This window comes from Chroicocephalus ridibundus, chromosome 8 (assembly GCF_963924245.1).
Source record: "Chroicocephalus ridibundus chromosome 8, bChrRid1.1, whole genome shotgun sequence".
Classification (NCBI taxonomy): domain Eukaryota; kingdom Metazoa; phylum Chordata; class Aves; order Charadriiformes; family Laridae; genus Chroicocephalus; species Chroicocephalus ridibundus.
Genome location: NC_086291.1, coordinates 11,731,643 through 11,747,303, shown reverse-complemented (window position 1 = coordinate 11,747,303; position 15,661 = coordinate 11,731,643). Strand labels below are relative to the sequence as shown.

The window sequence follows — 15,661 nt, the reverse complement described above, 5'->3', positions numbered from 1 at the left end:
TATCGCAGGCATTTTCTTCTGTGGGGTAGGCAATCACATTCATTTTCTGTGATGTAGGAGCACTCTCTTGTAGGTATGTTCAGCTTCAGTAACTACAGCCACAGAGGGGATGAGGAAGCAGCCCTGATGGCACTTGCTATGAGCTGTTTTCTTCATACCTTTTATCTGAAGCCACGCTGCTGAATCTGCAGCCCAGGGGCTGGCCCTAGGGCCATCTGGCTCATCTCTGACTGGTTTCTCACGTCCTCTCCAGTGCTGGGAGGAGCCATGGCGCTGCTGGTAGAGGAGAGCTATGAACAGACTGTTGTTACCTGGCATATGTTTTTCTCCCTGTCTGCGTTAGAGGGTTCTCAGAAAAAGGGAGAAGCTGAGAGTAGGGTCTGGGCTGAGTGCATTTGCTCCAAATCCACCTTTCTAGAAGTACACTTTGTCACAGCAGCTGCATCGAAACTTTCTGAATTAAATCCTGGCTTGAACAACTGGAACCATCTGCAAGGGTTGGTCAGTATCTCCAGCCCCAAATCATGGAAGTGTGTTGTACAGAGAGAGGGCCTCCCTGCCAGACAGGGACACGTAGCATCGGTCTCTTCTCTTTCTTTCCGAGAATTGACATGAAGATGACTCATCGGGGTCCTCTGCTTCTGAAACTGTAACTCGCTCAGACTATTTCGTTGCAATGATCAAATGTTCTTTTACTAATTTACCTGTTTTTCCCTCAACAGAAATGCCCTCAACGAGTAATGGTGAAAGCAGTAAACAGGAGACCATGCAGAAGACCTGTAAGAACAGTGACATTGAAAAGTGAGTGTAAAGTGGATAGCTTTCATTTTTCTTGTTTTAAGGAATCATAGTGTCCCATCTGGTGTTCCTAGAAGCAGTGGTCATCTGAGGGTAGGCATATTTGAAGCTTTTACCACTGAGAAGGGAAGTTGTGCTCCAACATGAAGTCTGGATTTGAAGCTGTTGGTGTCCTGACTTTTTGCTGCTGTGTCCACAGAGGACCTGGGGGGGGTTCTCCCCCAGATATCTGCCTGGGCAGGTACCCAGTGACAAGGAATTGAGCGCAGCTTTCAAAGGGCTTCTCCACTGCAAATTGCCTTCTTTTAAAATATGTAAATAGATATATCCATGCTTTCCACCATATTCTGGTTATGTTGGATTTTCAAGTGTATTGTGTGGTGCATAACAGCCTAGACTAGAGCTGGGACTTTGGACGGGCAGTGAAGATTCAAAATACTTTAACCTGACAAAAGCGATTGGCTTGTCAAGCTGTGCTTTGATTATTATTTTTTTTATTCCCCCTGCAAGATTTGTGCTACCAACATATCATGGGATCCTGCTTTTACTGGAGAAGTTACCTTATCGTTGCGTCTTGGTTTTTGAGGGCAGCCCTTCACATGGTCTCTGTTCTGTTTTCTCCATGGTACCTGCATGTTCCACCCTCCATCTCTCCAGCAAAAGGGAATCCCAGCAGCCCCGTAACCTGGCAGAAGCCTCACTGAGATAATTTCTTTTCCCTTAAGATCTCGATTTCACTTTTGTATGGTTGCTAATGGAGATAATGTCTCAGTTCCTGAGTTTTTCACTTGCAGATGCATTGATAACGTGGGATGGGGAAAAAAACCTGGTGGTAGGTTGACTTTACAGAAAGCTTTTTTTAATGTAGTTTGTTCTCCTCCTGCCCCTGGTCCTGACTTGAAAGGTTGTGTCCTTGGCACATTTCAGGATGTCTTGACAGTCCAGGCAACCTGTCAAAGGATATGTTGACAGTTAGTGATTAACTGGGGAAACTCCCTGCTGCAGAGGAAACTTTAACACTGCTTTGCTGTCTTGGCACTTTCCTTTTTACGAGGCTTTTTATTGGCATGTCCCAAACGTGGGCTGTCTGCTGTTCGATGCTTCTCGGTGAGCAGACTTTGACCAAGGATCACTGAGTTTAGAAGCTCGCAGGTCAGTGCAGAAGCAGCTTTGTCCTTAGAGCGAGCCAACCGTTGCGTGCTGTCTTGGTGGCAAGGATTCATCCCTTCTGGCCTCATCTGTCAACCTCTGTCTCAGCCGCTGCTTGGCTTCCCTTTGGGCCTCCTGCCTGTCAGCCCGGCAGCCCTCCACCCTCCCAGATCCACTCCTATTGAAAATCTTTAAACTGCAGGAGCTGAAAGGATTTGACATTTTCCAGAACACTTGAGCTCAAGTGATAAAATTGACATAGCTTTAATAATCTGATCAAAGAGGCTTTAGCTAGCACCTTTTGAAGGATCCCAGAATCCTTTCCAAACAACACTTGTGCTAATGCCGTTGAGAAGTGGGGGAGCATGTGTGTGCCTGCACGTGTATGCGTGCACACCTTGCTCCACTATAACCTTGCCCTGCTAACGCTTCGGTTCCACAAAAGGTGCAAAAAGTCAGCAAAAGCCAATAGAAATTATGGGAAAAACCTTAAGTGTCTTGCTGAGTCTTTCCAATAATGTTGTTGTTTTTTTTTTTTTTTTTGAAAGTAGCAGGGAGAGCTTTTTATTTAAGGCGCTTTTATTTCACCAAGGTTCAGTAATCAAGATGGTGTTTCAGGTGGAGAATTCCTAGCTGCTTTTTTTTTTCCCCCCCCCTCTCCTTCTTTCCTTTGAGATTCGTGTGTGATAAATAGTTTCTGTCCTGCCATTTAAGGAGTCTGAATGCTCTGTGTGCTTGTCTGTGTAAAGGGGTTCTGTTAAATTAATTGATAACAGGGATCAGAGCTAGAAGCCTACAGAAAAGGAGGGGGAAGGGTTTCACACTGTCTGTCTGCTTCTCACTCCACTGCTGAGCCATGATATATGGCGACCCAGCCCAACAGGCTAAATTGATTCATCTCTAGTTCCTGTTTCTTAATCTGGAGCTAAATTGGTTTCATTTTTCTTGTTTTGGGTGGCGCTTACAGGAAGTTTTTGGCAGCATCACTTTACTCCATTGTTTGTAACTTTAATTTTTGCCTTTAAATCTGAGCGCTATTGACTGGCATGTTAAACCCTGTGTAGCATCTGATTAGCATTTTTAAAAGTGTCCAGAAGCACATGGTTTACCACCTGTGTCAGTCGTGCTCTCGGTTTAGAGCAGCGGCTAATAGAGTTAGCAGCGATCCACGTATTGATCCTTCTCTCATAAGAATGACGTTCCTTCCCCCTCCCCTCTTCCAAAAATAAGTCTAGGCAAGGAGAGCGGTGTGGTTTTGTTTGGTTGGGTTTTTAATCCATTAATACAGTACAGCAAGCGGTCCTCTTTTTGGCATGCAGCTGAAGCTCTTTGCTTGAGCAAGTTAATTTAATCTAAACTTAGGTTTTCATGGAAGTGTCTCTCATGTGTAGAACTACATGGGGTTTGGGGTAAGCCTGTGTTTTTGTGGTTTTGTGCCACGTCATCAATAGTTTGGGCAGATTGACCTCATCTGCGTTGTGTCGAACTTCAGATGGCAGCCACAGGTTAACGAGAGACATGGTGCTGGTCCCAGCTCTCCTTTGCAGCCATGGTGGGTTCTTGGTAGCTCGGGCAGGTTTCTCACCGTTGACCACATCTGCGTTGCATTGAACTTCAGATGGCAGCCACAGGTAATGAGAGAGGTGGTACTGGTCCCAGCTTCCCTTCCCAGCACTGTGGGGTGTCTCAGCCCTGCTGAGCTTTTCTCATCTCACCGACGTGAGGGGTCTGGGAGACACCCTTGGGGTGTGGAAGGCTCAAGGAGCATAGCATCAGCTGAAGGCCCCAGCCACTGTGAAGGCAGAGCTCAGCTGGTGTGATGTGCCTTTACCTCGACTCAAGATGCAGCTTTGCTCAGAGAACGCAGCCGGTCCCTAATTGCCCAGGCATCCTCCCCGACTCCTCCGCCAATGTCGTGCTCTCAGCCGAAGCACCGTCGTGCACAGAGAGCTGCAAAAAGCACCTTCCCTGCAAAAAGTCTTCCTTCCCCCCCCTCCCTCACAAGATGCCGCCCGTGAGGGTCTGGTGCCATTTTGAAACCGAGGTTCCCCGGGGTTAAAAGCCAGCATCTTAATTCAGAGTGCCAATGTTCAATTTTGCTTTCTGCCACCAGACTAGATTGCAGGCCAGCGAGAGAGTCTGGGTTAGTGGCCCACTGGGTCACCTCCCATTTGTTTTCCTCAATTTTGTGTTGTCATAAATTCATTCCAGCCCGTTGTGGTTGATCAGTTTATCTCCGCCGGGGCAGGGAGCGCTGCGAGCATGATATATGGCACAGAGCATTGTAGCCAGCCTCTCCATGAATCACTCCAGCTGTTTGGTGTCAGCCCCAAAGCAAACAGGACCCGGCCGCTGAGCGTTGACTACGATGAGCTCAGTATGGGAAGAGACATGACGTATGAATGTTTATTTAATAATTCTCTAATATTTCCAGCGGAGTGTGGCTGTGCCTTCTGGGGGGGGGGTGGGTAAAAGGAAGGGGGGAGGTTGAAGAGGGAAACTCTAATCTGTTGGGGTGGGTCATAAATCAGGCAGACAACATCATTAATCAGGGATGGGACAGAAGTGGAAGGAGGTGGGACTGGAGCTGCCATCCTCGGTGGGAAGGGGGCTGTGCTCTTTTTTTTTTTTTGTAAAACAAATCTTGTTTCTGATTCTGCTTGGCCCCAGCCACGCTGCCCGCATAATAGCAAACCCGGACACAAGGCTGTTGAAGTGAGTATGCTACCTCCACTAGAAACCTTGCGATACGAGCCTGCCAAGCATTAAATCCCTTTATAATTATCTTCTTTATATAACACTTCATGCTCATCATGCTTCATTGGATGAGACGCTCGTTGGGTTAAAAAGAGGGTTTTAGAGACAAAAAGCAATTGTATTTGTTTGGTTTTTCTCATCTCCTCTTTCCTCCCCTTCCCTCCCACCTCACCTCTTTCCAATCCAGCTATTCTGAAAGCATCGGCTCCAGAGCGTCTCTGGCACGGCAGCAGAGCGAGGACCATCAGTTAAAATTAAACAAAGTTTAGGTTGGGGTCCTCGTGGCAGGAGTCAAGTGTGTGAGAGTAGTCGGGGAGGTGGCAGTGTCTGTCACGGGGACCCTGCTCCCAGGCAGACAAGTAGAGACAGGAGCAGAGTGAAAGTGAAGCCAGAGGATTAGAGGCCCGAAAGGGAAGGAGCCACGCTTAAGCTGGTGTGTCAGAGGGAAACAGAAGCTGTTGTGAATTCACACCGGAGGATAAGCGCTCCCCAGGCCTTCTCCATAGAGTCACACCATTAATAGGCTTTGGTGGAAGATAAGAACATCGTACAGCAAAGACAGAATTAAAAAATTAACTTGAGTCATAAATGAGCTAACCCTTTGCGCTCTGCTGAGAGAGAGCGTGATGCTGCTGGTGGGTCCAGTCCTAGATCAGCCCATTTAAACTTGAGGCAGGATCCAGGAAGCTGAACTGAAGCCTGGGATTGTCAAAGCCAGGCTGAGGACGCGCTGCTGGGCTGAGTGCTGCTTGTGTTGAATTTTTACCTTTATTACGTTTTAGTCCTTCCTTTCAGTAATTCAGTAGTATGTAATATGTGCTTGTAATACATACTGGTGTTCAGGGTACGTGGGTAGATGCTGCATTTCTTTATGGAGCGCGACTTCGGCGTTACTTAATCCTCTAGGTTGTGCTGCTGGAGAGCAGAGTGCCGGGCTGCGTTTCTTTATTCTGCTCCCTCTTTTAACTGTTCAGTAGAAATTGCACGTGCCAATGATGGTCTCAAATGTTACTACCACCGCGCCAACTGAAATTGTGTCAGTGTTGTGGTTCATCATAGGCTAGCGGTTAACGAAGCTCAGCGAGGCAGGCTTGACTGTACAAGCTCAGAGCTGGAAGTCGATGGTATCTCCGTTTAGTGCAGCTGTGTCCAGAGGTTTGGTCTCATTCTCATGTCTTGGGCCAGTTTTCTATATAGATTTTGACATCTTCATGTAGGGAGGGACTCTTATGTCTGTTGAATCTGTGATGTTTCAGAGCTGAAGCGTCTGCAAACCCAAGGTTGCTGCCGGCTTCGGGGGCGGTAGCATCCCTGTCCCATAACCGGGGAAACCCCCGGGAAGGGATTTTGTTCCTGTGTTGGGGGTGCGGTTTAGGCATCTTGCCATTTGTCTCTCATTGCCTGCCCCTTCTTTTCTTTTTTTTTTTTTCCCCCTTTCTTTTTTTTCTTAGTTTCAGAAATGCTGTTAACTTTAATTTGTGGAGTTGCTTCCTGGGAGTGAAAAATCGATGGGGGGCTATCGCAGTGTGAAATTCGACTGTCACTATTGAGCTATAGAGTTAGCAAGATGTCTTAGAAGGTAAAAAATAAATCGTGGCCCAGCAAGTGCTCAGCTGTGCTATTTCAAAGGGGATATGAGGCTGATGGTCCGTTAGAGGGTACTTCAGTTAGATGGATGATGATTCCCTGTGAAATATTGGAGTTATTCCATAGGTAAGAGAAACTTTAGCTTATAAAACACAAACAGCTGCCTTCTAGCAGGCGAATTCTGTCCTTAGATGTGTGAGCAGCTTGTCAGAGAGAGGACTCGTCCCTAAAATTAGCCTGTTGTGTTTAACAACATCTCTGATGGAGCGTTGTAGATCCTGCTGTGTTCCTTCTGAAAATATTTTGAGGATGTGACTGTTTATTCACATCCCTTACCTATGCTGCAAGAATTAAGAGGCAGGGACTGATTCTTTTTTTTAGGAAATGTTTGTACGGTGCCCAGATGCTCTCCAGAGAAAAGTAACAACTGTTTTTTACATAGGCTGCGCTCCCTGTTTGGATGGAGAATGTTCCTTTGAAGAGCGGCAAAGGGATCATGTTGTGCCCCATCCGCTGCCCGTTTGCTGTCGCTCTCGTGCATCTGTTGAAGGGCAGCCCTGGCTCATGCTGGCCGTAATGGGGCTACTGCTTTCTTTGGCACTTTACTGGCTGTTGTGGCAGGACTCAGTAAGTGTTTGTGCTGTGCCAGCTGGTGTGTGACAACAGGATGATTGTCATTACGGCTCTTGGTAGCTTATGCATTTCTTAGACTATAGTTAGTAAGTATAAATATGAAATAGCACCAAAAAAAAAAAAAAAACCAACCACCTTGTTGGTATTACTTCTCACTAAACCATGTCTGGGACAACCGTAGAGTCTGTAATTATTTCTCTTACACTTGCGTGCACAGTTGCAATACTGCTGAGGGGAGCTTACTCTTGCAAGAAGGAGTTTTAAGCCGCATTTAGTTGGAGCTTGGTAAAGATTTCCCAAACAATGTAATGACTTTGTGCTTTCATTCTCCTCTGCCTCTGTAACACAGAGCCCAGCACTGCCTTTGCAGAAGCAGTGTAACAGCAAGTAATGTAATTAATGTAGTTCAATATCCATGTTGATTTTTTGCCCTCACTTCAGCGTCGATGCTTGTCACGCCCCACCACTGTGAGCGCTTCATCTTATTTCCCCATTCACTTCTCCTTTTTCCCTTGTTGATGGTTTCTGTCCCCAAAAAAGCTGCTGTTTCCCACTCGGTTGCATAAGCGTTCCTGCTTTTCCCTCGGATAGCCAGCTCGTGACCTGTCCTTCCTCTGCATTGCTGGCTTCCTCTTCCAGCCCTGGGACCACAGTTGGTTATGCGATATTAATGTGCCGTGGCCTCCTTTAATAGCCTCATGTTTCTTTTTGAAGGCATGATTACCTTAAATGATGCTAATTCTGATCCTTTCTTTCCCCGTAAAGGAAACAGCCGCAGTGTAAAAGTCCTAGGGCGGCAGCAGCAGTTGTAGGAAGCTGTCTGGAGGATGTGTTATCGCGCTGCCCTTGTGTACCTCCAATCAGCGGTCATGAATGGAAGTTCTGGAAAGCATATCACCTCCACAGCAAAGCCCTTAAAAGGCTGCAGATGAATCCAAGTGCTGCTGTAGTAACATAGATATTTCCTGTTTGTTTCGGCCGTTTGGATGCAGGCCATGGGAGTAGAAGGCATTTCATTGTGCACAGAGACTGGCCGCAAGACTCGGCTGCGTGTCCAACCTCCTGAACACCTCTCAGCCCTAGGAATTTGCTATTCCTCTTTCACTTCAGGGATATTTTATAATTTTGTGCCCTGATCATCCAACCAAAGCTACCAATAAACGCAGACCACCTCCAGGCCACAGTGAGATGACGGGTTACAGCTGCCATAAGTCTTCCAGTAGAAAAATGTACCTGCCTAGCTATACGTGGAGCTTGGTCATAATCCAAACGTTTACTTGTGGATGGAGGCAAGTTTCAGTAGGCTGGAACCTCCAACCCGTGTGCCTCAGCAGGGAGAGGAGCTGCATTTTCCATTTCCACTGCCTGCCTTTTATGGCCCTGGCTTGTATTAGAATGGAGACCGTGATGCTCCTTCACAGATCTGTTAGGAATACAATTAGGATGAAGTGAAAAGTGAACTGAGATATTAACACATCAGATGTGTGATTATTTCTATTTAGGAACTTTGTTTAGAGAATCATTTTCTAACTCAGCCTGTGCTGCCTCAACAACACCTTACTGCAGCAAAAAAACGTAGCGTGGCTTTTTCCTTTATCGCCAAAGCTGCTCCAGTAAAGCAATGGGGTTGCATTTATTTTCTCTTTGGAACAGGGGACATAGTCTCTAAATCGAAATCAGAATGACCCATGCATTCTTTCTCCCAGCTTTCATGTCGAACCATAATTGCTCAAATGGCACATTTAAAATTTTGGCGCAAGCTCAGACTTTCACCAGCCGCCTTTTTAAATCAGTCCCAGTGGCCAGCGGATACTGCGTAGCCCTACAAATGCATCTAAACATGCTGACTCCGAGGCTCCTTCCATTCGGAATGATCAGCGGTGCCATCTGTCTCTGTTTTGATTGGGGCCGGGCACATGTGTCCCAGCGAAATGCGGGCCAAAAAAAAAGAGAGAGAAAGAGCCAGTGCCTGAATTTACTTCCCGCTTCTGTAAAGACATTGTTGGGCTCTGTGTTATAGAGGCGGAGGAGATCTGAAAGCATAATGAATTCTTCTGTCATTAAATTCTTCAGGGAATCTTTACCCAAGTCCCTACTAAATGCGGCTTAAAACGCCTTCTTGCAGCAGTAAGCTCCCCTCAGTGGTATTGCGACGGTGCATGCAAGTGTAAGAGAAATAATTCCTCTGTGGGGAGGGAAAAAAAAAAAAAGAGACAACATTTTTGGTTTGCATCAAGATGAAATTAGTCAGAAGCAAACTCGGAATTTGGCAAGCAGATGCCGGTATTAACAAGTTGTGCAAGCAAGTATAAAATAGAGGCGCGCTCGTGACTGAGAGCGCCTCGGCGCCGTGTGTGTGTGCCCTTGCATGCACCCCGCTCCAAATTCACAACTTAGAACACGGAAATTAGAATGGGGAACATTGCATTATTCATAACTTGGCAACCAGAAGCCAGGGCACTTTGCCAAAATAAACTATTCTCTATAATTACAGGTGAAGCAACATTCTTTAATATCTCACAATACAAAAACATACATTAATCAAGGAAAGAGGGCTGCTTTTTTTTTTTTTCCTAGAGGACAATAAATTAGCATCCTTGCCAATTTCCTCAATACATGTGACGATGTTTTACAGGATTATAAGTTAGCCTTTTTAAAGGAGGTTAGTCTAAAAACAAATAAACCAAATAAATGAGATTTTTAGCTAAATAAAGGGGAAGCCAGCTCTGAAAATGCTGACGTCTTGCCAGGAGATTTGCTTTTAGCACTGACGCTCTCACAGGCCGAGGGTCTAAACTTCACTTGGTGTGTTTGGACGCGGCTTTGCTGCAGACAGCTTTGCCGGGCAGTTTGCTACTGCTGGGGATCTGGCCCCTTCTGCCATAGCCAGCTCATCTAGTGAAATAAAATCGCGGCGCGGCGTGCCAGTCCGGTAGCCGCCCGCCTGTTCTGGGGTGATTCGCAGTCAGTCTGCCACCCGTGCCTCGCGCTGGAGGCCTTTCAGAGACTTCACATACTGACAGCGCTTGAGCTGTCCCCGTTTCCCTTTAAAGCCGCCTGTAACTTTTCTTTTAGAATCTTATTTATGAATTTCAGTGGGTTTTTTGTTAGTAGCAAACTCTTTTTTTCAGCTTTATGTTACTTTCTTGCACTCCGGTAAGTGCAAAAGGCCTTTGTGTCTGTGTGTCTCGCACTGACTTCAGTAGCGCTCGCCCACCTCTGCCACAATAAACGCCCTGTATTATTAGCTATAGCACTTGCTGCAGGTGATGCTAAATTGAAAGAGGGGACGGATTCTTTCACCAGGCTGAAAACAGAAGCAGTTCTTGTCCTGGAAGACTTAGGGTTGTTTTCAGTTAGTGTTTGAAACTCCGATAGCGAGGGAGTTGTGTTGAAGGCAGCGTGTGAGGGAGAGCCAAGGCAGCATTGTGGCGCTCTGCCGTTCTGCAGCGTTACCGGTGTCACAGCGGCTCTGCCCAGCGTGTCACAACCTAATAAAACATGGTCTCTTCACTGAAAAAGTTGCCCTCTCACCCAAACGTAAATCGGCTATGAGAGAAGGCTTGCAATTAAATGATAGTGCACTGATGTCGGGGTCATTTTTTCGGATCATTTTATCAAGTCTTGAAGACTTGTGCCCCGCAAAGCGAGCACTGCAGTAGGCTTCCTCTTCTGCAGCGCGGTAGCGGTTATGTTAATTGTCAGCTGTGGCTGTGGTTGGACATGGCCAGGAGCAATTTCTCTGCTCCTGGAATCTTCCTTTATCTTGACTCTGCCTACAAAGCATCGACCAGTCTGTTTCTAATATTTATGATATGTAAGCTGCTGGCGACCTGACCTCTGCCCCCGGTGCGGGGAAATGGCATGTATGTTCTGCTGGGATCAGGTTCTGCACCTCGGATGAGGGAAGATAACGGCTTTGTTTAAAAATAAAGACATCACTCTCGGGTCTGTCAGCGGGTACTGTACATTTTCCCCTTTGCCACTCTGTGTTTACAGGCATACAAACCCAAAAATAAATGTATGAGGAAGAGAGAGGAAGGTCAGAATATCAAGTGTCAAAAGTAGCCCATGAAATTTTATTGGTGGTGCATTTAATCAGTGCTAAGCGTTTTTTACAAGGTACGTACAAACAGTGGAACTGTAAAAATTTATGGAATGCTGTGTACAGTGTGGCCGTTTATGAAGAAAGGAAAATTTATATCCAGTTGAAATAAACCAAAGGGGAATGTTTTATGGAGACTCCTCAACAGTGGGGTACATCAGGTGAGATCTGGGTAAGAGGAGGATGGGGTGTTCGCAGGGGCTTACTGATCTTCGAGGTGGTTTTCTGCTTCTTCGGCAGCTAACAGTTTGCATCTTTCTGGCTCTCAAATAGGCAGGATGCTGGATGCAGCGATGGGATGCTGGTTTGTTTTTTTTCTGTACAATGGAAAGGAAACACAAGTGAACAGCTGCTGCTGGTATCTCTGGTACGAGGCTCTCGCTCTTGGGCTCGTTCCAGTCCAACAGTTTCTTGAGCAGCCCTTAATATCCAGCTGGGAAGGGTTAACTGAAGCCAACCACTTTGACATCAGCATTTTTTTGTTTCCTTTTTGGTCCAGTATTTTGTTGATGATAAAGCACAGACTTAGTCAATTGAGAGATTCCAGAGCTGCAGAATCAGAGATAATTTAATTAACGGAATTGCTTGTGATTGCCCACTGGGACAGCGGGTAGGAATTGCTCGATTTAATTTGGAGAAACAAAGATCACATGCATGCTAATGTTTGACAAATAACCGGCGTTTGGGTTAAAGTTTTTTTGCAAAGGAGCGGGGGGGCAGCCGATTCCCAGGGGAGATTTCCCAGGAGGCGATTGCTGAGTAACAGCTCACAGCTACAGATAGGTCCTTTTTTGTCTTCCATGGTATTTTCAAGCCTTTCTTGTGGCCTTTTAACTGAACAAAGCAAGGATTTGCCCAGAGGAAGAAAGTTTGTTCTTATTTTCAGTAGAAAAACATGCATTGGGCACAAAGACTGAAAACTGTCATATGCTGTCTGTCCAGTCTCATAGACTTGCTCCCTGGTGCCCGGCATCCTCCGTGGTGACGGCCAAGTTGTTGAAGAGTTATCCACAAAGTCCAGAAAGAAGTGCAGGACAAAGCTTCCTCCATGAGGAGCCATCCCTTCCCGTTCTTGGTCTTGTATAAACGTTCTTGCTGGGGCTCCCCTGGTTGTGGTGATGTAGGTCCACAGTGAGCAGAGCATGGATGTGCCCTCACGATATGTTCTGAGCCAGGGAGGACAACGCAGGTATCGACGAGGCCGCTCACACCTGCGTGGCTGGAGGAGCACCAGCGCTGGGGCTCGAGGCATTGCTCTTGGCAGCGGTGGTGCTCAGCACATCCCTCTGGAGGCTGATAAATGACGTTATCCAAACACGTCAAATCAGAGCGCTGAGGCTCAAAATTGTTAAAAGAGTCCTCCGACGTCCAGCATGAGGTCAAGGCAAAGCCAGGAGAGCAGGGCTGTGGAAGCCAATTCCTTCTTGCCTGTAATTCCCTCTGCCTCCCTTGGCAGGGTAACTTGTACACTGCCTTGCCCGGTCCGTGGAGCTTGGCTTTCTGACCCTCACTCCACCCCGGCGTTACCCTGTAAAAATACTGCCCGGGCTGCTCCCAGCTGTGTCCGGGCAATCGCACACGAGGCGTGCACGCAAGAGGGAAGCCTGAGGGAGTTCCCAAGATTGCTGCTGCAGGAAGAGTTGCTCCTAAGCGATGCTTATCTTTAGGATACAAGCAGCAGGTTGACGGTAAAATGTCGCTAAATGGAATGGCATGTGTCCCAAGTGTGCTGGCCACCACGGGAGCCAGACACATGGGAAGTGACTCTTGTCTTTATTCCATCCCTGGAGGTAGTTCCAGTTTCCTTTATTTACTAATGTTCTCCCTATTTCCCTTGACCTCATTTCCTACGGCTTTTCGGAAGCAACCATGCAATTATCGCTCACTTTGGGTTGACCCTTGGCCACCACGTCCCTGGTTGCTGCTGCGCCGGGAGGCTTTCCTGAAATCTCAAGTGCAAAATACTCACTCGTGGCCAGAATCTCTCTCTTGTGAGATGGAAGCTGCGTCTTCGGCACTATGCTGTGCGTCAGGATTTGTCCTGAGAGCGCACTTGGCAGGGAGAACATGGAGTATAAAGTCTGTCACAGCTGAGCTTTGTTCAGCGCTGGGAGATATTGCCGTGGCTAAAGCTCCCTCTCTTACCAATGCACCCCAGTCTTGTTAATAAATGTATATTTAACAATGTCTGGAGCGTATGAAGTGATAATAACTAAATCAATACCTCCCACATTGATTGTCCAGGATCCCTACAGCGTGACGCACGCAGCGGTGCGGTAATTTTCCAGCTAACTAGCACCCTGATCTACAGCCCTCCTATTGATTGGCCATTGTATCAGGCAGCCTCTGAGCATTATTGCTTATACCTCTATTCAGCCTCCTTTTCTGATTCATTCGTTTATTACTGGACAGGTGCGATTATCTCAGAGACTTTCCGAAATTGGCCGATGGGGGTCAGCCATTTAGACTTCTATAAACAAGCCATTTTCTATCCCCTCTAGTTGTTGCAGAGGCAAATTTTTCCTTTTCAAGCGTTGACTGTTATTGGGGTGGAACTGGGGATGAATTGGCCTTGGCTTGGATCTGCTCAAGGATTCCACTTTTCCCTTTCCTTGCTGAGTTGCCTGCCCTTCAGAGGCGGACGGATAGCTCCGTGGATAGAGAAGAGGAGAGACAGGACAACAGGAGAGTTCAGCAAGAGTTGAGGTTCTGCTTGCCACTGACTTTGGGCGGGAGCCACACTCTGCCTTTTAAAACTCCTGTACCCTTCTGCGCGCAGGAAGGAGAAATGGATTCCAGAAAATCAAATTCGGCTGCAGCCTTCATCCAGCATCGGCTTGTTGGTGGGCCAGACTGGAAGGGAAACAATTTTCTCATCCGACACTAATCTTCAAACTATAAATAAATAATTCTGTTTCTTCCTTGGACTAAACTAACACTTTTCTAGCCTTTCTTTGAAAATGCTGACAACTCTTGCTGGAGGGTGAGAACCCAAACTGGGAGATGAGAATGATTTATACCAACGAGTAGGAGCGAGTGGGTGTTTCACAGCGGGGAGTGCTCTCTCCTACTGAAGCTCTTTCATTTTGCTCCAAAGCACATTTATTGATACCAAGACTTGACTCCACAGTGTCCCTGTCCCCAGGCAGTCCTCACCCACTAGGCTACCATGGGGCGTGTATTTCTTTGCCTTTTATGTAGTTTTGAAATTGTTACCATTTCGTAGCAGCTGTCATTTGCAATGAATCTCCTTCTGATGAAGGTCTCACCTCGGTTAGCTCGTGCAGAGTGTCTGATCTGTACAAAGGTAGGAGTGAAGTTGGAGGAGCTTTATAACACTGGTACTTAACCATGTGCACTCCTGCAGCTCCAGTTCCTTCTGAAGTGTCATAATTAGAAAAATCACTCAAGATCTTTTTGACTAGCTCTGTTTCCAGAGCCTTGGGAAAAGCCAGCAGAGTCACCTCATGGGAGATACCTCAGGTCCCTCCCTGCGTGCCGGCGACAAGTGACTGATGAACAAAGGAGCGAGTATGTGCGTGCAGCGGGAGTGCTGACATTGCAGCTCACTTTATTGGTTGTAGTAATTCCACTAGACCCATGTTTTAGCCACCTGTTGATGAATCATCCTCTAAAAAGGTGGAACACGTAGGTGTTGTTTTGGGTGATGTTATGATTGATGCAGCTTCTGGTGGCAAGTTTTTCAGGTTCTTCTGAGCTGGAGTCTGCTTTGACAGGCCTGGAATTCCCTGACATACTTGAAACCTGCTGGTTTGTTTTGGTTTTTTTGCAAGAGCGAGAGCCTTAATATCAGCGCAATACGCTGAGTCTTTTCTGGGGGATGCTTGAGGGCCCCTCCCTATGTCTGCACTATGTAGAAATAGGATTTTCCAGCGTGCTGGACTGACACATCCTTGTCTATAATGCTCCCTGCGTCTCATTTGCGAAGCATTGCTGTCTGCCCTTGCTTTTAGGTTGGCAAGTTGCTCTTTTCACCAGCCTTGCAGAACCATGAAAATACACTGCTTGCCCTCAGCACAGCGCCTCTGTGACAAAAGAGAAAATGCTGCCCATCAAAAATGACCCTAGGAAATGGGAAAGCAGAGATTATAAAGCTGCTTTGATAGCCACCCCGTTGGCACAGTGTCCATTGCTTTTGGTTTCTCCTTTTTTTTAGTATTAGAACCCAAAAAGCTAGGGGGTTCTTTAATATAAAAGTAATTGTGTCGATCCTGTGTAATGAGATGATTTTGTGTTTCGCAAGGTCGATGGCCAGCAAAGACCTCCATTCTCTAAGGGGAAGAGCAGCTCCTGTTGCCCACAGAAAGTTCTCTCACCAGCTTTAAAGCAACGTACAGAGCTTTGTCCAAAGCATGTGGTACTAAGGAATCTCTTAAGGGAGACAAGAAAAGAGGCAGAAAACAAAAAACAAACGAAAAAAATCTGTTCTTTAAATGTCCGTGTCTTGCGGAAACTGGTTCTGTATGAAGTTGGCAACCCCAGCCCCGTTGTGTTCTGTCATGATGTGTTTGGAAGTGTTTAGTAGAACACCTCAAAGATTCCCACTGGGCTTTTCAGGAATTCTTCTTCAACACAAGTTGCATGTATTGGTTCGAACGTTGCCATTTCCTG

The 15,661-nt window shown here is 46.7% G+C and overlaps 1 protein-coding gene across 2 annotated transcripts in view; it reads left to right on the top strand.

Moving 5' to 3' along the window:
• Positions 1-15,661, top strand: part of RNF220 (ring finger protein 220) — a 235,206-nt gene that overhangs the window by 205,297 nt on the left and 14,248 nt on the right. For both annotated transcript variants that reach the window (XM_063343584.1, XM_063343583.1), the window contains one exon: positions 723-801. In XM_063343584.1, coding sequence (XP_063199654.1) covers positions 723-801 — 79 coding nt within the window. The remainder of the gene's footprint in view (positions 1-722; positions 802-15,661) is intronic.